Source organism: Cervus elaphus, chromosome 21 (assembly GCF_910594005.1).
Source record: "Cervus elaphus chromosome 21, mCerEla1.1, whole genome shotgun sequence".
Taxonomy (NCBI): Eukaryota; Metazoa; Chordata; class Mammalia; order Artiodactyla; family Cervidae; genus Cervus; species Cervus elaphus.
In genome coordinates, this window is record NC_057835.1 from 36,799,073 (window position 1) to 36,826,794 (window position 27,722).

Sequence of the window (27,722 nt, forward strand, 5' to 3'; positions counted from 1 at the left end):
GTAATGTGAGTTAACCCACATGTGCATGATCTTTATACATCTTCATAGAAAAGGTAAGCTGCCTTACTTTTGAGATACAGAGTCTCTCAGTTATTAGAACAGTTATCTCCCTATGCTACAACATAATAAAATAATTTCCTAAAAATTAAGCAACAGCTATTATTAAAGCTTCCCTGATGGCTCAGTGGTAAAGAATCGCCTGCAATGCAGGAGACCCACGTTCAACCCCTGAGTCAGGAAGATCCCCTGGAGGAGGGCAAGGCAAAGCACTCCAGTATTCTTGCCTGGAAAATCACATGGACAGAGGAGCCTGGTGGGCTACAGCCCATGGGGCTGCACAGAGTCGGACACGACTGAAGCTACTAACCAGCAACAGCATTATTAAAGCTATAATTCATAGCCTATTCACTAGAATTTAAGACTTAGGTAGTCAAGACTGTTTATTATCATTTTGAAGTACAAATGTACTTCAAAACAAGGGATATAGACTTTAACGTTCTATATCATAATTTAATTGCTTAAAGTTTAAATAAATATTTTAAAAGTAAAATTAAGATGCATACTTTATTTTTTAACATAGATAAACACACCAGAAAAAAATATAAAATATTTCATAAAATAATCCAATATTCTCTTATAAATACTGAAAATCAAAATGTCATCTCCAGAATTAAAAATTAGAAAGTTAAGAAGATTTTCCCATGGACATTTAAAGATTCAAATTAAGCTAGCTGGTAAATTAAAAGCCAACGTGTTGAATCTAAAATATCTGGGAAAATACACAATAAAACTTGCAAACCCAAGAAGATAACATATGTGTAACAAGAATATTTTAAGATACTAGTTTTTTGTAAGAAAAACTGGCTTTTCTTGTGTACCCATTTAACATGATAAAATAGCCTTCTAATTTCAAAGCTAACTACATGTTGTGCTAAATACATGTCATGCTTTTCTCTCTTCTTTTATTAAAAAAAAAACTATTAATAAGAAGAATTTAGCAAACCTTCAGACTCTGAACAACTCTAAGCTAGTTTCCTTTTTTCTTCCACCTTCCTCCTCCCCTATTGTTCGAACTAAACTTTCAAACCACATCCTCTGCAGGGGGTAACGGGGGTTGGGGGGTGCAGATCTCCAGGATTGTCTTCGGCTGGTGGGGCTGGTTATCTAGATAGATAGATATGATAGATAATAGGTGTGTGTGTGTTTGTGAAACACACATTTCCTATCTACTAACAAGACAGAAGTAATGACACATTGGTAGCAATAAACCCACCTAGCACCCAGTTCTTGGTTTCTAAATGCCACTTTCCACTAAAAGGAGCCAGAAGTCCTTGGCAGTGGGTGGTTTCGTCGCTAAGTCATGTCCAACTCTCGGGATGCCATGGACTGCAGGCTCCTCTGTCCATGGGCTTTCCTAGGCAATACTGAAATGGGTTGCCATTTCCTTCTTCAAGGCGATTTCCTGACCCAGGGACTGAACCAGAGTCTCCTGCTTGGCAGACAGATTCTTTATCACCAAGCCACCCCAAAGTCCTTGGAGAAATGACTAATTCATGTGTTACGTAAGCTTCCTTCAATTCAGTTCAGTTCAGTCGCTCCGACTGAAAGACTCCTTGCTACCCCACGGACTGCGGCGTGCCAGGCTCCCTGTCCATCACCACCTGGGTGGAATCAGCTTCCTTCAAGCAGGAGTTATACTACTGTTGGCTGTGGGCTCAATACTAATGAATCAACAACCTATATTAAATAAGGTGTCTTTCAACAGAAACACAAGGTTATTTATTGATTGACTGATGATTATATTGTGATGGGAAGTTAACCCGGATTTCCCCCAGAGCAATGCTCCAGCATTCACTAACACAGTGTTTACCACAACTTTACAGAACAAAACTACCACAAATAACAAGGATCAACTGTATTTGTATTTAGTTGCTCAGTCATGTCTGACTCTTTGAGACCCCATGAACTGTAGTCTGCCAGGTTCCTCTGTCCATGGGATTCTCCAAGCAAGAACACCGGAGTGGGTAGTCATACCCTCCCCTTCAGGGGATCTTCCCAACCCAGGGATTGAACCAAGGTCTCCTGAATTGCAGGCAGATTCTTTACTGTCTGAGCCATCAGGAAAGCCCATGAATACTGAGGTGGGTAGCTTATCCCTTCTCCAGAGGATCTTCCCAACCCTGGAATCAAACTGGGGTCTCCTGCACTGCAGGCAGATTCTTTACCAGCTGAGCTACCAGAGAAGCCCCAACTGTATTTACACCACCTCAAAGTACTTTCCCACAGAGCACCTATAATTTATTTATTGATTTATAAATGCAATACACTTGGTAATTTTGGAGTGCAGAGGCCTGGCAAATCCAATCCCATTCAAGATAGGAAAGTTTACACAACTGGAAACAGGGCAAATTAACACTGTGTGGCTTCTGTGAAGACACTGAACACGGCATCCTTTCTATGCCTACAAACAAGCATAAATCAGGAGGCAACATCATCAAATCCAAATTGAGGGACATTCTATAAAGTGACTGGCTTACAATTTTTTAAAAGATCAAGGTCATAAAATATTAGGGTAGATGAGGAACTGATCCAAATTGACAGACCATAACACACCACAGCTATATATTAATACAATCTGCGATGGTGGATTGGTTTGGACATAAAGGGCAATGTAGGGGTAACAGGCAAAATTTGAATGGGGCTTATGGTCTAGATGGTAACACTGGATAAATGTTAATTTCCTGATTTCCGTGGCTGCCCTGTGGTCCTGCAGTAGAGTAGCCTTGACTTAGGAAACACTGAAGTACTGGGGGTCAGTAACTTCACAAACGGGTCAGAAACATGAACAATCGGGGAACTGGGGCTCAGGGAACCCAGGAGGTCTATGTGCTATTTCTGGGGTTTTTATTGTAATTCAAAATTATTTCACAAAGACAAAGTTAGCAAAGAAGCTGCTGAATCTATCAATTTGCAGCCAAATGTTAATTTTTATGCTAATATATCTTAGATAAGTTTCTTCGTGTCATTTATAACTGTGTCATTGTGAAATCAAAGATGTGATAAAAAGAATGATGGAGGGATTTCCCTGGTGGTCCAGTGACTAAGAAACCATCTTCTGATGCAGGGGACCCGGGTGCGATTTCTGGTCAGGAAACTAAGACCCCACATGCTGCAGGACAACTAAGCCCATGCAGCACAACTACTGAGCCCACGCGCTGAAACTAAGACCCAACATGGCCAAAAAATAATAAATAATTTTTTAAAAAAAGAATGATAGGGGGACTAACTAACAGTAGTAATTATCATTTTTTTTTTAATTATCACTTTTTTGATCACTGAATGCTAGGAACTCTCACCAATTCACTTATAAGGACAATCTGACACTAAAACTAGAAATGCCTTCAAGAGCAGTAATATAGGAATAAAACTTAATACACACCTCCAAAATTCAAGAGAATACAATACAAGGTAGACCATACTTAGAAGTCACGTTGAGAAGTGTTGCTGTCACTGGCAGACCACTTGCTGGTTCCCACACGCACATCAGTGGCGGTGCGGGTGACCCAGCCAGCCAGCACCCACACCTGGACTCAGGCGCTAAACTGCTCTCCAGTCACCACAGGCCTGTTTGTTCGTCTGTCAGTCGTATCTGCCTCTTAGTGACCCCATGGACTGGAGGCCGCCAGGATCCTCTGTCCATGGGATTCTCCAGGCAAGAATACTGGAGTGGGCTGCATTCATTTCCTTCTCCGGGGGAATCTGCCTGACCCAGAACTCCCGCATTGCAGGAGGACTCTTTACCATCTGAACCACCAGGGACTCTCACCACAGGGCTATGCTACAACAAATTTGATGTGACCCTCCCCTTGACCTTGCATCAAAGGTAATCCCTTGACCGTTAGTCAAAGTTCCAGAAAATCTGAGCTACGTGGTGTGCCTGGATTCTTATGGAAGCTGCCAGGGACAGCCTTAGCAAGTGCAACACTGTAGGGTACGGAGTTAGCGAAGGCGAGGTTCAGAAAAAGAACGAGACCGGCACTTTACAGGGACAGATCACCTTTAATGAGGCGAGAAGGGGCAGCAGTCAGATTAGTGAGCTGCTGCCCTTACCCAAGAAAAGACTAAGTATATGTAGGCATGATTGTGGAAAGGTACTGTCTTAAGGGGGCCTGTTCTACTTCAAGGTTGTTCAGAGTAGTTATCTCTTAAACGGCTAGGGCAAGGAATTTTGGAGATTGGCCAGAGGCTGGACCGGCTGGGAGCTGGGCGTAATCAACCTAATGTCCATTTTTTTGGTGACAGAGTTCTTTGTTTTGCATAGAATGGTGGGGAGGACCTGGAGGGGAGTTTTAACTCCAGGCTATTTTGAGCCCTGTAACTTTCCTTCAGACACCATACCTCACTGTTCTCCAATGCCTCACAGCGCACAGTATAATATGAGGCAGCAGGTGTTGACAGATTTGTCTCCTTTTTTTTTTAACTTACCATCTTAACTGTTTTTTATTTTTAAAAATTATGTATGAATGTTTTGGCTGTGCTGAGTGTTGCTGCACCAGCTTTTCTCTAGTTGTGGGGAGTGGGAGCTACTCTCGAGTTGTGGTGTGGGGGCTTCTCACTGCGATGGCTTCTCTGGTTTCCGAGCACAGGCTCCCGGAGCTGCAGCGCGTGGGCCCAGCAGTTGAGGTTCCCAGGCTCTAGAGCACAGGCTCAGCAGCTGTGATGCACGGACTTGCTCTCCGGTATGTGGGATCTCCCTGGACCCGTGTCTCCTGCACTGGCAGGCGGATTCTTTACCCCTGAGCCACCAGGAGAGCCCAGGTCTGTCATTTTTTGACCATCAAGCAAACGTGTTCCAGTATGAGAGCACACTGAGCTCCTGAAGCACTTACCTGCTAACAGTGAATAGAAACAGCGGCCATCAGGACCCAGAATACACTATTAGTGACTGCTAGCCATAGTACAATCCTGGTTGCTTAAATCTAATGAGTGTATGTATATACTCATTATATATATGAGGACCCTACGGTCCTTGGCCCCCTCCCATGTCCTGCCTGCCTTCTGCCTGTGAAAAAACTTTAGCCAACGAATAAGTTTAATTGGAGAAGTGAGAAAATGCAGAAACAAAGGAAAACAGTCAAAGGAAATCAAGTACTAATAATGTGGTCATAAGCATAGTCAAGGATCTTTAGTTCCTTCTCAGGGGCTAGGGATAATATTCTGAGCCCTACCCTGTGAACTGTCTTGTAGATACTGAAACCCCCACCAGGTCGAAGAAGTAAACTACACAGTGACCGAACGGCAGCCATGATATTAACTGCCCCAATTCCAAGAACTGGCCTCAAGGAAATAGAAACAAACCAACCCTGGAACTGAAGATTCACTGTTCCTTACAACCAAGATGACGCTGATCGGACCACTGATGACCAATTTCAAGATGACTGTCAGAGCTGACTGTGCTTTTCTACATGTAGCCCCCTCCCTCCGCCTATAAAAGCTTTTGCCCCCTGATTGTCAGGGTGGAGGAGTCGACTTTGGACAGGCATCCAGCCTTCTTCCCAGTTGCCAACATCCAAAATAAAGCAAACTTTCCTTTTCACCAAACTGGCCTCTTTAAGATCACCCAACTGATCTTTGAGTGGCAAGCAGACAGATCCCACTTTTGGTTACAGTCCCACAGTTAATTTGCACCGAGTATTTTAAGTGTGCTCTTTTTTAGGAATTCTTTGCCATGCCTATTACCATTTACCTTTTGCCTCCTAAGCTAAAGGTACAATAAAATACATGTAAAAGAGAAATGAAACAAAGAATTATAGAGAAGATGAGATGGATGGATAAAGAAGATGTGGCATATGTTTACAATGGAACCCTACACAGCATGAAAAAGAATGGGATTCTGCCATTTGCAACATGATGGACCTAGAGGGTATTATGCTTAGTAAAATGCTAGACAAAGAAAGACAAACACTCTGTAATCACTTATATGTGTAATCCAAAAAGTAAAACAAATGCATATAGCAAACCAGAAATAGACTCACATAGAGAACAAACCATGGGTTACCAGTGGGAAGAGGAAAGGGGCAGGGGCAAGATAGGGGCATGGGATTAAGAAATACAGCTACTATTTCTAAAACAGGGCTTCCCTGGGTGGCTCAGACAGTAAAGAATCCGCCTGCAATGAGGGTGACCTGGTTCAATCCCCGGGTTGGGAAGATCACTTGGAGGAGGGCACAGCAACCCACTCCAGTATTCTTGCCTGGAGAATCCCCATGGACAGAGAGAAGCCTGGCAGGCTACAGTCCATGGGGTCACAAAGAGTCAGACAAAACTAAGCAACTATGCACACACATGTATAAAGTAAACAAGCCACAAGCATATATTATACAGCACAGGGAATATAGCTATTGTTTTCTAATAACTTTAAATGAAGTATAAAGTATAAAAATGCTGAACCCCTATGCTGCACATCCAAAACTAAATCAATATTGTAAATTAACTATGTGCACTCAGTTTTGTCTGACTTTTTGCAACTCTTTGGACTATAGACTGCCAGGCTCCTCTGTCCACGGGATTTTTCAGGCAACAATACTGGAGTGGGTTGCCATGCCCTCCTCTAGGGGATCTTCCCCACCCAGGAATTGAAGCCATACCTCCTGTGTCTCCTGCAATACAGGGGGATTTTTATCCTCTGAGCCATCAGGGAAGTCCTGTGCAATGCTGAGTTTAGTCACTCAGCCATGTCCGACTCTGTGACCCCATGAAAAGGCTCCTCTGCCCATGGGGATTCTCCAGGCAAGGATAATGGAGTGGGTTGCCATGCCCTCCCCTCCAGGGGATCTGCCCAACCCAGGGATCGAACCCAAGTCTCCTGAATTACGGGTGGATTCTTTACCATCTGAGCCATCAGGGAAATCCACAAATACTGGAGTGGGTAGCCTATCCCTTCTCCAGAGGATCTTTCCGACCCAAGAATCAAACTGGGGTCTCCTGCATTGCAGGCGGATTCTTTACCAACTGAGCTACCAGGGAAGCCCTACACTTCAGTAAAAAAAAGAAAAAGAAATGCATCGTATTTCCTTGAAAAAAAGAAATAAAGAAGATAGAACAGCACATCAAAGCCAGCGAAAAGATTCTTTCTGGGCTTCAAATTTGACCCTTGGTTTCCTGGCCACAGAAGCAGAAAGTTGTATAATCATCATTAGCAGAAACATCCTAATTTTCTCCTAGGAAACGAAGTTTTGCTCTATGTTCTAAAGCACTAGATTCTCACAGCATGGTCCCTGGACCATCTACAACAGCATCACATGGAAACTTGTCAAAATGCAGATTCTCAGGTCACACCTCGGTCTAGCACCCTGAGCTCTATGACGCCCTCATGACGCTTCCTAGGTAGACTAAGTTTGAGAACCTCTGTTCTCACTGTTCTCAAGAAATACAGTTTTGTATAAAGCACACTGAGCAATGCTCCTATGGCAAATATGGGGAATTCAGGCATCAGCTTTTAATAAGAGCTGCAAACCTAAAACTAAAGTTAGAATCAGCAAAAAAGCTAAAGCAAAATGCAAGAGGCTAAGGTGGTCTGGCCCAGGCACATGGCTTCTGGTGATCCCTCTGAGTCTAGTATTGCCTCTAACAGATCCCATGCTATATTAGGTTTAAACCACAAAGCAAACAGCCACATGCAACAGTTCTGGACGTTCTTGGGCAACTCACATTCAGAATTCATTTCTTCTGCCCCTTTACTGCTCTCTCCACCATCTAAGCTTGAAACCCTAAAACTATCTTGGATACCTCCATTCCCATCATTCCATGAGTGCGTGCACGTGTACTCAGCGTGTTGGATTCTTTGCAACCCCATGGACTGTAGCCCGCCAGGCTCCCCTGTTCACGGGATTTCCAAGGCAAGAATACTGGAGTGGGTTGCCATTTCCTCCTCCAGGGGATCTTCCCGAGCCAGGGATCGAACCTGCATCTCCTGCATTGCAGGCAGATTCTTTACCACTGGGCCACTTGGGAAGCCCATAATTCCCATGGCAATTGCCATATCCTATACATGCAACTTCTTCCCTCCATTCTCATCATTCATTAATTTATTCATCAAATATTTACTGAGTATCTACTAGACAGTGGGAATTCATCAGAGAACATGATGGGCCAATTAAAAAAAAAAGAAAACCTTGCCTTTGTGGAGCTTACCAAGATGATCAATAATAAGTAAAACACACAGAATGTTAGATAGTCATCAGTGCTAAGGAGAAAAATTAAGGAGAGAAAGAGATAAGAAGCTTTGGAGAAACAGGTAGAAATTTTTAAATAGGGTGGCTGGGTAAGGCTTCATTAGACAGGGGTTATTTGAATAATACCCTGAAGGAAGTGAGGGCCTCACGGAGAAAATTCCCAGCACAGGACAACTGCCCCGACTGCGGCGAGGACAACTGCCCTGAGGTGAGAGTGTGCTTGGAATACTTGAGCAACAATGATGAGCCCAATATTGTTGAAGCAGAATCCGACTGCAGGAAGGAAATGGCCTCAAGCAAGTAACCAGGGGTTAGACTGGGAAACCACAGAAGCTTTGAGACCAGGAGCGGCATTTCAACAGGATCCTTTTGACCGCAGAGTTGAAAATAACTTAAAGGGGACAAGGAGGAAATTCCCTGGTGGTCCAATAGTTAGGGCTTTGTGCTTCCACTGCAGGGGGCATGGGTTCAATCCCTGATCCTGCATGTCACGCAGTGAAGCCAAAAAACAAACAAACAAACAAATAAAAACCAACAAAGAAAAACTTTGTTTAGCAGGCTACTGTCCTTTCCATCTCTACTAGGCAAAACTGCCATCACCTCTCTCGACCTGTCCATAGCTTTCTACCTTGTCCCCCTCCTTCCAGTCCACTCCCTTCTCTCCCTAATTTAACAGGACCCAGTGGAGGGCTTGCCAAAGGCTGTTCAAACCTCTCCACTGCTCATTCAAGACAAGTTTCATTAAAGCTAGAACTTTAGCTCTCTACACACAAGATGGCTCTAACTGACCTTCCCAACCTCAACCCCCAGGTCTCCACCATGCACAGCCAATACACCAACCCAACCACAATACACTTGCTCAGCATTTTCAAATACATCTACACAGCCTGATCTTCTTGCCTTTGCTGTGTCTGCCTGGAACACTCCCACCATCCCACGTCCACCTCCTGATATCCTCCCAGTTTTCCAGGAAAGATAAATCCCACCTTCTCCATGAAACCTTCCCTAGTCCCTCAACTAGACATTCCCTCGCCTGTCTGTGACCTTCACATCACTGTGTCTACCTTCTTTTTTGGTCATTAGTATATTTCCATCTGTACTCATCCTGTCTCCCTCAGTGGACTACCAAGCTCTATGAGGGAAAATCATGGCTGACTCATCTTCCAATCTGCCATAGCTTGGAGTGCAGCAGCTTTTACAGAATAAACAGTCACTGAATTAAATGATGACAACATAACCTTCTAGTGATCAAAATTCTCTGACTTCCAATGACCTCTGTTTTTTAAATTTTATTTTAGTTGAAAGATAATTGCTTTAAAATATTGCATTGGTTTCTGCCATACATCAACATGAATCAGTCATAGGTACACCTATGTCCCCACTCTCTTGAACTTCCCTCCCACCTCCCACCCTTCTAGGTTGTTCCAGAGCCCCAGTTTGAGTTCCCCGAGTCATATGGTAAATTCCCATTGGCTAGCTATTTAACATGCGGTAAGGTATATTGTCAACGCTGCTCTCTCCATTCATCCCACCCTCTCGTTCCCCCACTGTGTTCACAAGTCCATTCTCTATGTCTGCATCTCCATTACTGCCATGCAAATAGATTCATCAGTACCATCTTTATAGATTCCATATACATGCATAAATATACATTATTTTTTCTCTTTTGGATTTACTTCACTCTGTATAATAGGCTCTAGGTTCATCCACCTCATTAGAACTGATTTAAATGTGTTCCTTTTAGGGCTGAGTAATATCCCATTGTGTATATGTACCACAGCTTCTTTATCCATTCATCTGCTGATGGACATCTAGGTTGCTTCCATATCCTAGCTCTTGTACATAGTGCTGCAATGAATATTGGGGTACATGTGTCTTTTTCAATTTTCGTTTCCTCAGGGTATAAACCTAGTAGTGAGATTGCTGGGTCATATGGTAGCTTTATTCCTAGGTTTTTAAGGAAGCTCCATACTGTCTTCTATAGTGGCTGTATCAATTTACATTCCCACCAATAGCGCAAGAGGGTCAGTAGCCTCTTCAAATGAATGCATCACCTCAGAGTAACAATTTGACTTAGTTAGGATTATAAATATATTCTACTCCAATACAAACAAAAGTCTAGCAGAGCAAGTCTGTAATGTGAAAGTGAAAAGTGAAAGTGTCCGTCACTCAGTCATGTCTGACTCTTTGTTGCCCCATGGACTGTAACCCACCAGGTTCCTCTGTCCATGCAATTCTCCCGACAAGACTACTGATAATGGGCAACCATTCGCTTCTCCAGGGGATCTTCCAAACTCAGGGATCAAACCCACATCTCCTGCATTGGCAGGCAGATTCTTTACCATCTGAGCCACCAGGGAAGCCACATAAGTCTGTCATGCTTTATGCTATGTAATAATGCTAAACAATTAAGCTTAACAGACTTTTGAACTCTGTGGGAGAATGTGAGGGTGGGATATTTCAAAAGAACAGCATGTATACTATTTATGGTGAAACAGATCACCAGCCCAGGTGGGATGCATGAGACAAGTGCTCGGGCCTGGTGCACTGGGAAGACCCAGAGGAATCGGGTGGAGAGGGAGGTGGGAGGGGGGATCGGGATGGGGAATACGTGTAAATCTATGGCTGATTCATATCAATGTATGACCAAAAAAATAAATAAATAAATAAAAATTTTTAAAAAAAATAAATTAATTAAAAAAAATTAATTCTGAGAAATTCAGTTAAAATTTCCAAAAAAAATAAAATAAAATAAAATAAAAATGAACACAAAAATAAAATTTTTCTTATGATTAACTGCCACCAAAAATTTTCCACTTAAGAATAAGAAGATAACCAGTTAAATTTGGAAGGCTTTTAAAATACCAGACCCCAAGCCTCAGAAAAATTGATCCACTTAAATATTTTAACTGTTTGTTTTTATGGTAAGAAGTTGAAGCCATCAGTGCTAATCTCTTTATGGGAAGGTGATGCAGATCCACTAAAAACTCTTACTTTCTCCTTTGTGGTTGTTTTAAAACAGTTTTATTCCTGCATAATTTATAATAAGAACCTAGAAACACTGAGTCAGATTTTCCCCATGTCTATCATTAAAATGTGGAGGCAGTGGGTAGAAAGTGAAGTGCATTCTCTTCTTGCATTCTCTGCAATAAAGCTTCTCAAAGAGCACTACGCTATATGGTCTAAATCATTTTTGATTTTAGGAACTAAAAGATACCAATTTGGCCACTCTTTATACCTTCTCTTTGAAGAAGCTAATATTGATGTATGAATTTCAAATATAAAGAATAAAAGGAACCTTTACTCCAAAAAACAGGACAAGAAAAAAGAAGATCTGGGACTCATACTGCAGTTTACCTCAAAATGAAATCTTAGCAATCAATCTTTCATTCAAGATCTAAATAGTAACAGACATGAGGTAAAAAAAAAAAAAATCCTTAAAAAAAGATGTTATACATGAAAAAAATTGTGTTATAATTTATATATGTCAGTTGGTCAAGTGTAAAATTGCAAAGTGTGTATTAAATAGATATTTAAAAATTTTTTAAAAGACCTAAATAGTGTATCTCAGCTTTGTAATACAAATTTTGTCCATAGTAGAATGAGTCTCAGAGATGTAATTGATTCTTTTGAAAATCAGATGAAATATTAGACTGTCATTTCCTATAGGTGATAGGTATTAGAAATAAAATGTGCAAAAGATATATATAATTTTAAATACTGTATTTGAACATTATTCTAATATCATCAACATCACTTGAATAATTTTCAGCAGAACATTGTCACTTTATAATCCCATTTAAACAGGATTCCTTTCTAACAAGAGAACATGTTTCTGGAAGTGCCAATCTAGATACTATTAGAGTCCAGTGCAAGTAGAAGTAAATAAACCAGCTCTGTGTCCTAACCAGGAAGGTTCACTGCCAAAGATTACTCATTGCAATTAAAGCATAGAGTAAAAAAGTTGGAAATTTATCAGAAACATCTACAAGAAAATCAGAATACAAATGGAGTTTATAAACCAACTACCCATCACTGTCATTTCTTCCTCTAGAAGAAAATACCTTGAACCATTACATTGAATACAGAAAAGATGGAGAATACTCCCTAGCAGTACAAGAAGACATTTAACATAATAGTAGATAGATTCAATTCTTTAAAATAATTTTAAAATCTCGTGACAGCTTTTATCACTTGTGAACCTGCCTGCCAAAGTGAGCTTTGCCCCAGAAGGAGGTCCTGAGTCAAGGATCCAAGTCCAAGTCATTTATTTGGGGGGGTTTGAGAAGCACTGGATGGGGAGTATAGATGTGATGCACAGGAGAAAGGGCAGCTTACAATGGATTGTCTCACCATGAGGGGAAAGAGCTGGGATGCTTACCAGCCATTGGTTAAGACTGCTTTTAGGGGTGGGAGGCCAGAGTGTTAATTCCTTGGCACCCAAAGCCTGCCTCAAGCAGGAGCCAAGCAGTCTCCCAGCCTAAGAGAAGACCTTCAGGCCAAGAAGACTCACAGACCTTCAGAAGGTCCTGGCCCTGGCAGTCCTCACCTTGAAAATGGGAAGCACCAGAGTACAGCTGGCTCATTGAAAGCACTGTCCACCCAGCCTCCTCCAAAGAACTCCCTTCCCATCAACAGCTGCATCTGCTGTTGGTGTTTCATATCAGTCTTCTCTCTCCCGTTTCTCTGCTATCCAACAGAGCATATATTTCACATTCTAGCCATCTACCTCTAAGCCATAAAACATACAACTTCAGCTCTAGCCTTTATGTCTCCTCTGGCATCAACTTTATATTCTCCTTAAATTAAGACCCTTAGTCTATTTCTATGTTGTAAATTCTCTAACGTCAACTTTGTTCTCAACTGAGTTATTTTTTTTTAAAAATCATTCCTTTATTATGGTCCATCGTATGTCCATGAAAAATGGTGAAGTGGTCCACAGGGTGAGAGCTCAGGCTCTGCTCCACTACCATCCAGAGAATCTTTTACGTTATGAGAACAGAGGGGGTAATTTTGGCAGTTCCAAAAGTTAACATCGTCCCAAAATAATGGGGAGGCAACGGGGAAGGTAAATCTAAAACTTAACCTTTCCAATGTTAAGAAGCATTTCCAATGAAATGTCACTTCACTGCTTTGAACAAAATAGTCTTTAAAAATAATCCAATCTAACCATGCTTAGGCTGCAGGCACAGTTCCATAATATATTAGTAACTTCCCTCTAGGCTCTGTGCACGTAGTCAAAATGAGATGAGAAAAGGCCTGAATGAATTTTACCTAAAACAACCTTAACTGATGGAACCACTTGATTTATATTATGCTTCCTAATTTTAAAAATTTTAATTCAGAGAATTCAGGAAATAGGCAAGAACTAATGGGAATGTGGCATTATAGGTTTCCTGGATTAAAGGGATTTATTGTCACTCAAGAGAGGTATTGACTATGGAACAAAAATGGCCTGGCAAAGATTAAGTTGTTTAGATTTGAGATTGCCTAATCTGGATTTAATAAAGTGACTGTTTTTAAGAGAAATAAAATGAAAAAACAGACCAGTACACATCACTGAAAACTCTCTGGATGTTTTTCTGCTGGGTTTTGAGACCCATGACCTGGGTGTCCTTCTCCATGGTCACTTAGAAGCTTTGACCGAGTCACTGCTGAATGAGATCCCTTCCTAAGGGTGAGTTTTGTATTTCTATAAGGATCAGGACACACTACCAAACCCATGGTTCCTGGAGACAAACCATCCATTGTATGAGGCAACGATTATTTTAAAAATAAGACATCTCTCATTCCAATATGCAGTCTTCACCTTTAGAATTTAATCAGTGCTTCTCAAACTATCTGTGAGGAAGGACCATTTTTAGATTATGTCCAGTCTACTGTTAACTGATACTTTTGCAAGATACATCAGAGAGTAATCATTAGAAAATGAATTTTGTAAAACATACAAAATGTGAGCCTCGTTTATTACGGTTGTTATTAGAGTCGACAGACAAAATTATTCCATTGAAAATTTTTTTTTTAAGTTTTCAACACTGACCCTCAACTTCAGCCGTTATCCTGTCACAGACCAGTAACTGCCATTAGACGGCAGGGGCCGGGGACCACACTTTGAGTAGCACTGATACGAAGCACCATGCACGTACTTATTCAAAAGGTATACTTTACCTCTGACATCCTTCCCAAATCCTATAGAAGAAACTGTTTTGTCCACTTGTTCACAACTGTCTGGTTTCTCCTTCATAACGTCATCATCACCAGAAGCATCCGCGGAATATTTTTTCTTTCTCTTTTTCTTGTGTCGAGGCGGAAGCTTTTTTGGAAAAGTAAACATTGGGAATATCACAAGAAACATTGCAATGGCACAAAGGAGGAATCCACTCCACCTAAAAAATTGGGAGATGTGAACAGCATTTATGGCTTTTATATTATGAGTGAGAACAAGTTAGCAAAGTAGAAATGTGGGATGACAAATTTCTCCAGAGAATACTTTTTACCTTCATGAGGTGTATGGCACTAAGAAGTCAGACAACCTAAGAAAATACAAGAATCCTCCCTTTCTGTGGTATAAATGAGAACTCTTCTCAGTAATAATATTAGTATTATAATGAATATTAGAATCACCAGCCTGACTAGAATTTCATTCAAGTATTTTTGAGCACACATGTGTTAGTTCTGCTAATGAACATTGTTAGTCCTACTACAATGTGCATTTTCTAATAAATCAATAGCCCATAGGACTTCCCAGGTGGCACAGTGATAAAGAATCCTCCTGCCAATGCAGGAGACACAGATTCAACCCTTAGGTCATGAAGATTCCCCTGGAGGAGAAAATGGCAACCCACTCCAGTACTCTTGCCTGGAAAATGCCATGGACAGAGGAGCCTGATGGGCTACAGTCCATAAAGTCGAAAAGAATTGGACACGACTGAGCACATGCAGGGTGTGTGTGTGTGTGTGTGTGTGTGTGTGTGTGTGTGAGAATTGAGTCAATACCCCATAAATTTAATAGAAAAATAATATAGAGTCTACATCATGCTTTATGGATCAATATAGACACTTTGAGATTTAAGGGACTAGGTCTGATAGAGTGCCTGAGGAACTATGGATGGAGGTTCATGACACTGTACAGGAGACAGGAATCAAAGACCATCGCCAAGAAAAAGAAATGCAAAAAAGAAAAATGGCTGTCTGGGGAGGCTTTACAAATAGCTGTGAAAAGAAGGGAAGTGAAAAGCAAAGGAGAAAAGGAAAGATATACCCATTTGAATGCAGAGTTCCAAGGATTAGTAAGGAGAGATAAGATAAAACTCCTAGAGGAGAACATAGGCAAAACACTCTCTGACATAAATCACAGCAGGATCCTCTATGACCCACCTCCCAGAATATTGGAAATAAAAGCAAAAATAAACAAATGGGACCTAATGAAACTTAAAAACTTTTGGACAACAAAGGAAACTATAAGCAAAGTGAAAAGACAGCCTTCAGAATGGGAGAAAATAATGCAAATGAAGCAACAGACAACAGATTAATCTCAAAAATATACAAGCAACTCCTGCAGCTCAATTCCAGAAAAATAAATGACCCAATCAAAAAATGGGCCAAAGATCTAAACAGACATTTCTCCAAAGAAGACATACAGATGGCTAACAAACACATGAAAAGATGCTCAACATCACTCATTATCAGAGAAATGCAAACCAAAACCACAAGGAGGTACCATTACACGCCAGTCAGGATGGCTGCTATCCAAAAGTCTACAAGCAATAAATGCTGGAGAGGGTGTGGAGAAAAGGGAACCCTCTTACACTGTTGGTGGGAATGCAAACTAGTACAGCCGCTATGGAGAACAGTGTGGAGATTTCTTAAAAAAATGGAAATAGAACTGCCATATGACCCAGCAATCCCACTTCTGGGCATACACACCGAGGAAACCAGATCTGAAAGAGACACGTGCACCCCAATGTTCATCGCAGAACAGTTTATAATAGCCAGGACATGGAAGCAACCTAGATGCCCATCAGCAGACGAATGGATAAGGAAGCTGTGGTACATATACACAATGGAATATTACTCAGCCATTAAAAAGAATTCATTTGAATCAGGTCTAATGAGATGGATGAAACTGGAGCCCATTATACAGTGAAGTAAGCCAGAAAGATAAAGACCAATACAGTATACTAACGCATATATATGGAATTTAGGAAGATGGTAACGATAACCCTATATGCAAAACATAAAAAGGGACACAGATGTACAGAACAGACTTTTGGATTCTGTGGGAGAAGGTAAGGGTGGGATGTTTTGAGAGAACAGCATCAAAACATGTATATTATCTAGGGTGAAACAGATCACCAGCCCAGGTTGGATGCATGAGACAAGTGCTCAGGGCTGGTGCACTGGGAAGACTCAGAGGGATCGGGTGGAGAGGGAGGTGGGAGGGGGGATCAGGATGGGGAACACATGTAAATCCATGGCTGATTCATGTCAATGTATGGCAAAAACCACTACAATACTGTAAAGTAATTAGCCTCCAACCAATAAAAATAAATGGAAAAATAAATAAATAAAAATAAAATAAAACAAAATAAAAAGGAAAGCCTTCCTCAGCGATCAATGCAAAGAAATAGAGGAAAACAATAGAATGGGAAAGACTGGAGATCTCTTCATGAAAATTAGAGATACCAAGGGAACATTTCATGCAAAGATGTGCTCAATAAAGGACAGAAATGGTAGGGACCTAACAGAAGCAGAAGATATTAAGAAGAGGTGGCAAGAATACACAGAAGAACTGTACAAAAAGATCTTCACGACCCAGATAATCACGATGGTGTGATCACTCACCTAGAGCCAGACATCCTGGAATGTGAAGTCAAGTGGGCCTTAGAAAGCATCACTACGAACAAAGCTAGTGGAGGTGATGGAATACCAGTTGAGCTATTTCAAATCCTGAAAGATGATGCTGTGAAAGTGCTGCACTCAATATGGCAGCAAGTTTGGAAAACTCAGCAGTGGCCACAGGACTGGAAAAGGTCAGTTTTCGTTCCAATACCAAAGAAAGGCAATGCCAAAGAATGCTCAAATTACTGCACAATTGCACTCATCTCACACGCTAGGAAAGTAATGCTCAAAATTCTCCAAGCCAGGCTTCAGCAATACCATGAACTTCCAAAAGTGAACCATGAACTTCCAGATGTTCAAGCTGGTTTTAGAAAAGGCAGAGGAACCAGAGATAAAATTGCCAACATCCACTGGATCATCAAAAAAGCAAGAGAGTTCCAGAAAAACATCTATTTCTGCTTTATCGACCATGCCAAAGCCTTTGACTGTGTGGATCACAATAAACTGTGGAAAGTTCTGAAGGAGATGGGAATACCAGACCACATGACCTGCCTCTTGAGAAACCTGTATGCAGGTGAGGAAGCAACAGTTAGAACTGGACATGGAACAACACATGGTTCCAAATAGGAAAAAGAGTACATCAAGGCTGTATATTGTCACCCTGCTTATTTACCTTGTATGCAGAGTAAATCATGAGAAACACTGGGCTGGATGAAGCACAAGCTGGAATCAACATTGCCGGGAGAAATATCAATAATCTCAGATATGCAGATGACAGCCTTATGGCAGAAAGTGAAGAGGAACTGAAGAGCCTCTTGATGAACGTGAAAGAGGAGAGTAAAAAAGTTGGCTTAAAGCTCAACATTCAGAAAACGAAGATCATGGCGTCCAGTCCCATCACTTCATGGCAGATAGATGGGCAAACAGTGGAAACAGTGGCTGATTTTAATTTTCTGGGCTCCAAAATCACTGCAGATGATGATTGCAGCCATGAAATTAAAAGATGCTTACTCCTTGAAAGGAAAGTTATGACCAACCTAGATAGCATATTAAAAAGCAGAGACATTACTTTGCCAACAAAGGTCCGTCTAGTCAAGGCTATGTTTTTTCCAGTAGTCATGTATGGATGTGAGAGTTGGACTATAAAGAAAGGTGAGCGCTGAAGAATTGATGCTTTTGAACTGTGGTGTTGGAGAAGACTCTTGAGAGTCCCTTGGACTGCAAGGAGATCCAACCAGTCTATCCTAAAGGAGATCAGTCCTGGGTGTTCATTGGAAGGACTGATGTTGAAGCTGAAACTCCAGTACTTTGGCCACCTCATGCAAAGAGTTGACTCATTAGAAAAGACCCTGATGCTGGGAAAGATTGAAGGCGGGAGGAGAAGGGGATGACAGAGGATGAGATGGTTGGATGGCATCACCGATTCGATGGACATGGGTTTGGGTGGACTCCGGGAGTTGGTGATGGACAGGGAGGCCTGGCATGCTGCGGTTCATGGGGTCACAAAGAGTCAGACATAAATGAGCGACTGAACTGAACTGATAAGACACTTTTTTTTAAGAAAAAAAAAAACAAATACCTGGTGTGAAATGTTTTTCAAATTGCTGATGGCATTCAAATATTTTTCTGCAAGCACTTAAGAATGTATTAACCCTTCTTAGCCGGGCTTCCCAAAACTTAACCAAGAATGAGTAGGGATAAAGGCATTTACACCTGGGGCCTTCCCTGGAGATCCAGTGGTTAAGACTGTGTGCTCCCAGTTCAATCCCTGCTCAGGGATAAGATCCCACATGGCACTGGACTCATCATGTGGCCAGAAAAAAAAGAGAGAGAGAGAGAGAGAGATACACTCTATCTTCGCATTCAAGAACTTACAACTTATTTGTAAAGAGCTAAAGATATGAGAAACAATTCCTAACAACCCCCCACAATGCAAGAATGTACATAATTGTTAGATCGTGTGGTATAGAAGGGCTTCCCTGGCGGCTCAGACAGTAAAGAATCCGCCTGCAATGCAGGAGACCCAGATTCGATCCCTGTGCTGGGAAGATCTTGAATGCTATAAAAATTCAGAAGGGAAATCAATGTGTCAGAAAGCTTCCTAGAAGTGGAACTTGAGCTTCCATAGAATCGAGATTCTGTCTTTAAACTCATCTGAAGTTGCCATGCTGCCGAGACGAGGAAGCAAACACAGAATAGACCTCAAATTCTAGCCCTGTTTAGAGCATGTGTTAAGACTTGGTGCTTCTGGCCCGCATAATTCCCCAAGGGCAATTTTTCAGTCTCCTTTCAATCTTCTCTTAACAAAGAGAGGTCCCTGGTCTTGCCTAATAGGGTCACAAATTGTCCAACTAGGATTCCTCAACTTCAAACTCTGTCCTCAAAACTTCTAAGTTCATAAACACTCATATTCTGGCCTCTGTATCAACACGTTCCATCAGTTGTTATCAGAATGCAAATAGCATTTTAAGCCTTCATGTGGAATACAACCCAGTCAGCATATAGATCACTGCAAAGCAAAAATTCATTTGTAAAAAGTAAATGTTTCAGGACTTTTCTGGTGGTGCAGTGGTTAAGACTCTGCGCTTCCACTACAGGGGTCACGAGTTCCATCCCCGGTCAGGGAACTAAGATGCCGCATGCTACTAGGTACAGTCAAAAAAAATAATTAAAATTTTTTCTAATTACTTAGAAAAGCAAGTGTTTCTATTAAAATGCTGTTATCAGCTACTAAAGGTCATAGCTTAGCTGAGAGAATCATTCTTAGACCCAGTCATTAAAAATCCAGTGTGCTATTTTCAAAGATACTTAACGTTGTATCCAATTAAGATATTAAAACAATCAGAAAAGGATTTCATTTTGAGGAGCCTTCTCAAAGCAGGCTTCCAGCAATCTCAATGAGTCAGAATATAATCATGAACCCAGGGCCTAACACAGGTTAGGTACTCAAAACATTTCCTAAATAAATAACCTAAATAAATAAACCGACTGAATGAGGGTCGGTTTTTTTAAGAGAGTCATGTCTATCTGCAGGGAACATAGCTATGAAAATACCTGGCCCTTTTGTACTTGGCTGCATACAAGGTCTATCCTAACCCAGCCCTGACTTTAACTTCCTTGAATTTCTTTCTGCAAACTCTGCATTCAAGTTCCCTGAACTCCTTAGCTCCCTGGACCTCCCACACTCTGTCCAGAAGAGGCCAGGCAGCGGAGTGTAGGGGGCCGTTCTTGAGCTATAGCTTCAGGAAGACCCAGGTTTTTATCCAGTCTTCACCACTCACTAGCCCTAAGATTCTGGAGAAATTAGTTTGCTTCTCTGAATAGGCTTTCTCACCTGAAAGGAAGGAAATAATAACTTTGGGGGGAATCATCAAAATTAAGAAGACAAAGTATGCTCCTGCTCAGTCACATCCTACTTTCTGTAACCCCATGGACTGTAACCTGCCAGGCTCCTCTGTCCATGGGATTCTCCAGTCAAGAATACTGGAGTGAAAAAAGAAAAAAGAATACTGGAGTGGATAGCCATTTCCTTCTCCAGGGGATCTTCCCAACCCAGGGATCAAACCTGTGTCTCTTGCATCTCCTACATTGGTAGGCGGATTCTTGACCACTGAGCCCCACAGCCTGCCAAACAACAATGATTTCATGGTAGCTGGTATTGTTTTTTTATTTACATCTGTACTTAGGGCCCCACCTCCAGCCAAAGCCACTGACTTAAAATTATATGCAAATATTATAGATACTCAAAGGACTCCGAATGGAGAGTAAATAACAGAAGAAGGGGAAGAATTGCAGTAAATGAACAAAAATAATAAAAAAGGTTTAGCGACATTTCTAAGCAGAGCAAACTGGTCTCCAGTAACATCGAAATGAACATATGATAGTTGGTGCCAAAGAGGACTTTGAGAAAAGCTGGGTAAGGTAAGGAAGTATGCATTATATAGTAGAAAAAGATGCATCAGTAAGAGCTAGAATTGAAAAGCCAGGACCCCTTTCATGAGCCAATACCCAGAGATTCTTCATGAAGGGAGCACAGTTAAGTACATTGACTAAAATCTCCACTCTGGACTGTTTCTTATCCAGCTCTCACTGACTCTCAGACTTTAGGCAAGATGTTCAAATTGCCAACCATCAATTTCCTCATCTGCAAAATGGGCATACACTTAGTGATGACACGTGGTTGTTATAATGCTTCAGTGAAAATGTCAGTAAAGGTTTTAATGTAATGTTTGACACATAGTGAGCACCCAATTAATATTAGCATTATTCACTTACTCCTTCCTTCTCTCTTCCAGTATATGTTTACCGAAAAACCTATCATTATTATTGCGCTGTTGTTTAGTTGCTAAGTCGCGTCCGACTCTTTCACCACCCCATGAACTGTAGCCCTCCAGGCTCGTCTGTCCATGGGATTTCCCGGGCAAGAATACTGGAGTGGGTTGCCATTTCCTTCTTCAGGGGATCTTCCCAACCCAGGGATCGAATCTGTGTCTCTTGTGTCTCCTGCATTGGCAGACAGGTCCTTTACCAGAGTCGCCTGGGAAGCCATCATCATTGGGCATCATAAAAACTAATGTTGTATCACATAACTCTGTCTCTGTTCAAGGTTAGAAGTCTGTTAAAAACGGGGCTACTCAACAGACAAAATTCATTTTTAAAGAAAACATTTCTATATGGACAACTTTTAACATTTGTAGAACTAATATTGAGCCATTAAAATGAATAAAACTACTTGAGCACAGATTAAAGTCAAAAGACTGAATAATAGCTAGCACACATTATGTAGGGAGAACTACTTAGAGCTCCACATACACAGACTCATTTATTCCTCACAACAACTGCATGAAGTAGGTACTGCAACTATTTCCATTTGGAGGATTAAAAAAAAAAAACCTTGGGGCTCAGAGGAGTTAAGTAACTTCCCTAAGGTCACACAGTTATTAGGTGGCAGACCGGGATTTAAATCCAAGAGTCTACACTTAGTTGCTTCACTTTGCTACCAACTGGGTTGATACATATTGGAAAACTTAGCAAAAACAGCATAAAGCACTTATAATCTTAAAACACCTGCTTCCTTGCCTTCTCTCTGCCCCTGATCTGGCCCTCCTTGTCTTTTTCTCTCCCTCCATTCTGCCATGCTCTTCTCATGACATCTATACAGAACACAGATTATACATGGGATGGTCGCAGATACATTTTAATAACCTAATTTTCTGAGAATTTTTTAAAAAATTTCTTCTTCTGAAAAAATAATTTCTTCCTCTGAATTATTTCAGAACTACAAAGAAAATAGTAACTGAGATCAAAAATTTTACTGTTGACCAAGAACATAAAATTCCTGTGTTATTCCCCTCCTGCTGACAAGGGAACTCCCTTTTGTACGATTTGAAAATTCTACCAGGACAGACTCATCTATTATAGATCTTAACACTTCCACCTTCAAAGACTATTTACTTATGAAAATAACAAGTGTTCTATAATTTAATTAATATTTATTAACCACTTAGAAAATAGTGTTAAACATTATTCCCACATAGCTCAAGTTATGAAGTTATTATCGTAAGAATTTCATTATAAAATGAAACACAGAGAGAACACAAGTAGTCTAAGAAACTCTTTAGGAAGTAATTACCCAACACTAGTTTCTAATAATGAAATTCTCTATTCTAAAATGAAAATATCTTATCAATGTATACCCAGTACCAAGCCATGTTAAATAAATCTGGGATGCCAATACTCTGAGTGCTTGCAATTGTGAAGAAATATCATGTTCAAGTTCAGAACTGGGAAGAATTCAAATGCAGCCCTTGGATATATATGAATAAGTAACCTATCATCCAAAGTTGGGGTTCTCTTTCTAAACTCTAAACTTAGGGACTTCTCTGGTGGGCCAGGGTTTAAGACTCCCTGTGTCCACTACAGGAGGCAGGAGTTCAATCTCTACTTGTCGAGTGGCCAAAAAGAAAAAAGAAAAAAATATATTCTTGAACTGGATAAAAATGAAAACACAGCATACCAACTTTAAAAAAAATATATGAAAATAAAATCCAAAGCTTACGTATTTAGCAAGACAATTAAAGGCTATCAAGTGACCGAAAGGGAGGGGGAGGTGTAAGTGCACGGCCGATTCACTGTGCTGCACGGTAGAGACCAACACAACACTGCAAAGCCACTCTGTGCCAATAAAAGTAATTTAAACAAAAAAGGCGTGCAAGCGAGAGAGTCATTAATCTTCAGCACATCCAGGGAAATGAACTATTCCTTAGGGAAAAGACTCACTAAGAGCGGAACCATGGAAACAGAGTTAGAGTTCGGGGCAGTGGATGAGGACGAAGCAAAAGACAAATACAATAAGTGGGGAGAAGATATCTTCTAAAAGGCCCAGAAAAGACGATGCAAGTTCTAATTCAAGTACACAGGGAGGTCCCAACACAGCCACATTCCCCTTTTCCTTCCCTCTGCTAGGAAGAAAACAGCCATCTTCATCCTAAAGAATGTGGATTGAGCTGTTGATCCCAACTCCTCTGTGTTGGTTTCCTATTGCTGTGATAACAAATCCCCACACACTGCGTGGCTTAAGACAACACAAATGCATCATCTGAGAGCTCTCCGAGTCAGGATTGAACCGCGTCTCTTAAGGCTCCTGCATTGGCAGGTGGGTTCTTCACCACTAGTACCACCTGGGAAGCTGTAACCCCTGGAGGGCAGAAGTGTCAATAAAAGATGGGCATGGCTGCATTCCTTCTGGAGGTTCTACTGAGGAACCTACTTCCTTGATCTTCCGAACTTCTGCAATCAACCTGTATTCCTTGGCTTGTGGTCCTCTGCTCACTGTCAAAGCATATCACTCCAACCTCTGCTTCAATCATCACAACTCCTTCTCTCACTCTGACCCTCCTGCCTCTCTCCTTCCCTTTTAAAGACCCTTGTGATTATACTGGGCCCACTTGGATCATCCCAGATAATCTCCCCATCTAAAGTTCCTAAACTTCCATCAGCAAAAGTCCCCTTTGCCATGTAAAGGTAAATTCATAAATCTGGGAATTAGGACAAAGATATCTTTGGAGATGATTATCCTGCTTACCACCACCTTCTAGGTGACACTGAGCTATTTTTCATCTTCCCGTTGGGGAAATTCTTATTTTAACTACAAGGGGACTATGACTCTAACTATCATAATACCAAGTGAAATGAAAGGTGCAGTAAACAATTCTTACCAGTTTCCAATGAAACGAGGATCATCCTGGTTAAGGTGAACAGGATTTCTGGGATCAACATAAAAACCAATAAGAAGTCCACCTAGTAAATATCCCACTGCAGGACCGAGTGCTCCCATGACATACATGATGGCTGGGAAGACAGAAAGGGAAATGTGAAATATAACCTCGTGCTATTTCTTTCAGCGGTTGTCCAATTTCAGTCATACCATGTTTATGTCACAGTTAAATCCAGTTAACAATTTCCCAAAACAGAGAACTTTAGAGCATCTATGTTGACATTTGGGCTTTAAACTATGTCCTTTATTTAACTGTTGCCTGTCGTCCTCTTAGTACATCAGAACTTCTTTGGTTGCTTCTGAAAATACAGACCTGGGCTAGTTATTGAGGTAGTTTACTGGAAAACCAAGACAGGCTATCAAAGTAGTCTCAAGAAAACAGGGAAACAAGGAATGTCACTGATCCCAGCTAGAATATTCTAACGGGCTGAGGGAACTGAAAACCAATTTTGCCATGAAATTGGATTCAGTTGAACTGGTAAAGCTGCTTAATCAAGCACCCTCAAACCACTAATGTTTTCAAGTCACCACTTTAGAATCAAAGAACACCTCACAATGCATTTGGTTTATTGTTAATTGAGGAATCTTACCTAAAGGTTAATAAATCTCCTTAAATGCATGAGTGAGAAGGTCAGAAAGCACTAACCCACAGTTGAATTAGAAAAAATTTCAAAGCACATCTAAAGGGGGAGAGGAGGTTACTGTCAGTAGATCAGAAACGTCATTCTGTCCAAAAACATGTGGTCACCAAAACGGGCTAATAGCAAAATAATAATAACGAAAACAAATACATTGTCAAGGCTTTATATTGTTTCCACTGCTGTTATTGAAATTTATAAAAAATAATATATTGCTGCAGACTTTCCTGGCAGTCGAGTGGTTAAGACTCCCAATGCAGGTGGTATGAGTTTGATCCCTGGTTGGAGAACTGAGATTTCACATGCCTCTCCCTGCAGCCAATACAACAATACATAAACGTTCAAAAATAAATAAATAATATGTTGCCAGTTTAAAAATTTTGAGATAGAATATGAAATTCCTTGAAAGTCACAGAAGAATCTAGCCACACTCCAAACATGTGTTTACCCTGTTGAAACTCAGTTATTTGGGGACAAATCAATAAACACCTTTAAGATACTCCTGTGTACAAGGCATGATCACAAACTCAGGTGACACATGCTTCTCCTTTCTGTTGCTATCATGCATTTTCACCAAAGAATAAATCAGTGATTTGTCATAGCCTTTAAATAGTCCCTATTTACCAGAAAGCAAATTTGAACTAATCAAAATCCTGACTTTATCAGCTGCACCTAAATAAGCATTGAATAATCTTATACTTCCTGTCACTCATAACTACAGATGGTAATTTAACACCTGCTCACACTTTTCTCACCATTTCAAAAGAGAAAAGCACAGTGTTTATGTATCTTACGGCATCATCTGCTTGTAACAATAAGACATTAGGCTCTTAGACTTCTCCATCTGTGTTTGGAAATGGAGAATGGAGGCACAGAGGAAGGTAATTGGCATTCTTTTGGAAGTATGCTTTTCATAAAATAAAATTAGAATTTTGATAAATATCTTGTTAACCTCTCTGTTTATAGCCTAAAACAGAACTGAAGAATAGCAAGTACTTTTTCTGATTCAGGTATTCCCATAAGCATATGAAGATAAAATTTATGTTTACACCTCCAGGCAAATCAGCGCCATTTACAACTCAAAACTGTAATGAGGACAAAATGTGACATGAATCATCTCCCCGAAATAGTTCTTCTGCCATGAAAGAGACTGTCTTACAAACACAGACGGGGGGAAAGAGTATTTCCGCCACACTGTTGATGCCTGGGGCACTTGCATGCAGTATCTTGAAGTGCCAAGAAGCCATGTGCAGACTCTATGCTGGCATGACCATTCGATCAGCAGTGAATGGAAAATCAATTAAATAATGTTCACCAAGAAACCCTAATTCTTTACGAAATATAGGTCAAGATTTTTAAAATTCACCTACAGAATCAGAAAAATCCACTTTTATTATATAGCCAACAATGTAAGTCCAATGGAATCACTCTCATTAACAGAAATACACATCAGTACTAAGTGTAAATAGATAACTAATTTGAATCTACTGTATAGCACAGGGAATTCTCCTCAGTGCTCTGTGGTGACCCAGATGGGAAGGAAACCCAAAAATGAGGGGGTATATGTACCGTATAACTGATTCACTTTGTGTACAGTGGAAACTAACAACATTGTAAAGCAACTGTACTCCAAAATTTTTAAAGAAAATAAAGCACTATTGAATTTAAAAAATGGAGATCCTTCAAAGAACTCTTATAATGCATTCAAATTATGATCTATTTCATTAAATTGCAATGTGCATATACTTTATATAAAAATTTGTATACGATGAAACATGTCATTATTTTATAAATTGAAAAAAGACTGAAAAAAACTCAGAATTACATATATATACTCCACATAAAACTATATGACTATATTCTGCTTTACTATTGATACATATCATAAAATAACTATATGGTATACATAGATGTATCTTTTTATATATTTATAAATATATATCACTAAAAGTATATATGTACATATAACTTACTGACATGATCCCATTTAGTAAATAAATCACTCTAGTCATTCAGTAAGAGGTATGAAGCACATAACCCCGGGATGTGCTCAGTCAGTTGTGTTTGACTCTTTACAGGCCCATGGACCATACCCCACCAGGCTCCTCTGTCCAGGTGGATTCTTTACCACTAGCACCACCTGGGAAGCCCCACCCCCAGTGTACTTTTCAGTAAAATACTGTGTACGTGGCCCATTAGTCTCCGTCTCACAGCTGGAATCTATATTAGTAAATCCTGCTGGTTCTACCATCAAATCAGTTCTAACATGCAGCTCCCTACCTCCACCCTGGTCCAAGCCGCCATCATCACTTACCTGGAAAATTGCTTCAGATACCAGACAACTAGGGACAGACACCGCCCACACCCCAGAGCCCTCTGAAATTATTCAGACTAGTCAATCCTACACCTGCTTACCTTGCCTAACTCATTCTTCTATGGGGAAACCAAAATCAAGGCTCTAGCTCACAATCCCTCCCTCTCTGTACCTGTAACTGACCCTGGTGCTTCCTCATGCGGTTCCTATGGCATCATGTACACACCTTCTTTCTTTAAATGTTTATTTACTTGGCTGCGCTGAGTCTTAGCTGTGACATTCAGGATCTTCGATCTTCATTGCAGCACAATGAATCTTTAGTTGAAGCATTCAAACTCTTTGTTCCAGCATGCAAAATCTAGTTCCCCAACTAGGGATGGAACTCAGGACCTTTGCCTTGGGAAAGCAGAGTCTTAGCC

The 27,722-nt window shown here is 40.7% G+C and overlaps 1 protein-coding gene across 2 annotated transcripts in view; it reads right to left on the reverse strand.

The window, feature by feature from the left end:
• Positions 1–27,722, reverse strand: part of SLCO5A1 (solute carrier organic anion transporter family member 5A1) — a 147,684-nt gene that overhangs the window by 57,765 nt on the left and 62,197 nt on the right. For both annotated transcript variants that reach the window (XM_043880210.1, XM_043880209.1), the window contains exons 3-4: positions 24,293–24,425; positions 14,403–14,620 (exon numbers count right to left, since the gene is read on the reverse strand). In XM_043880210.1, the coding sequence (XP_043736145.1) occupies positions 14,403–14,620; positions 24,293–24,425 (351 nt within the window). The remainder of the gene's footprint in view (positions 1–14,402; positions 14,621–24,292; positions 24,426–27,722) is intronic.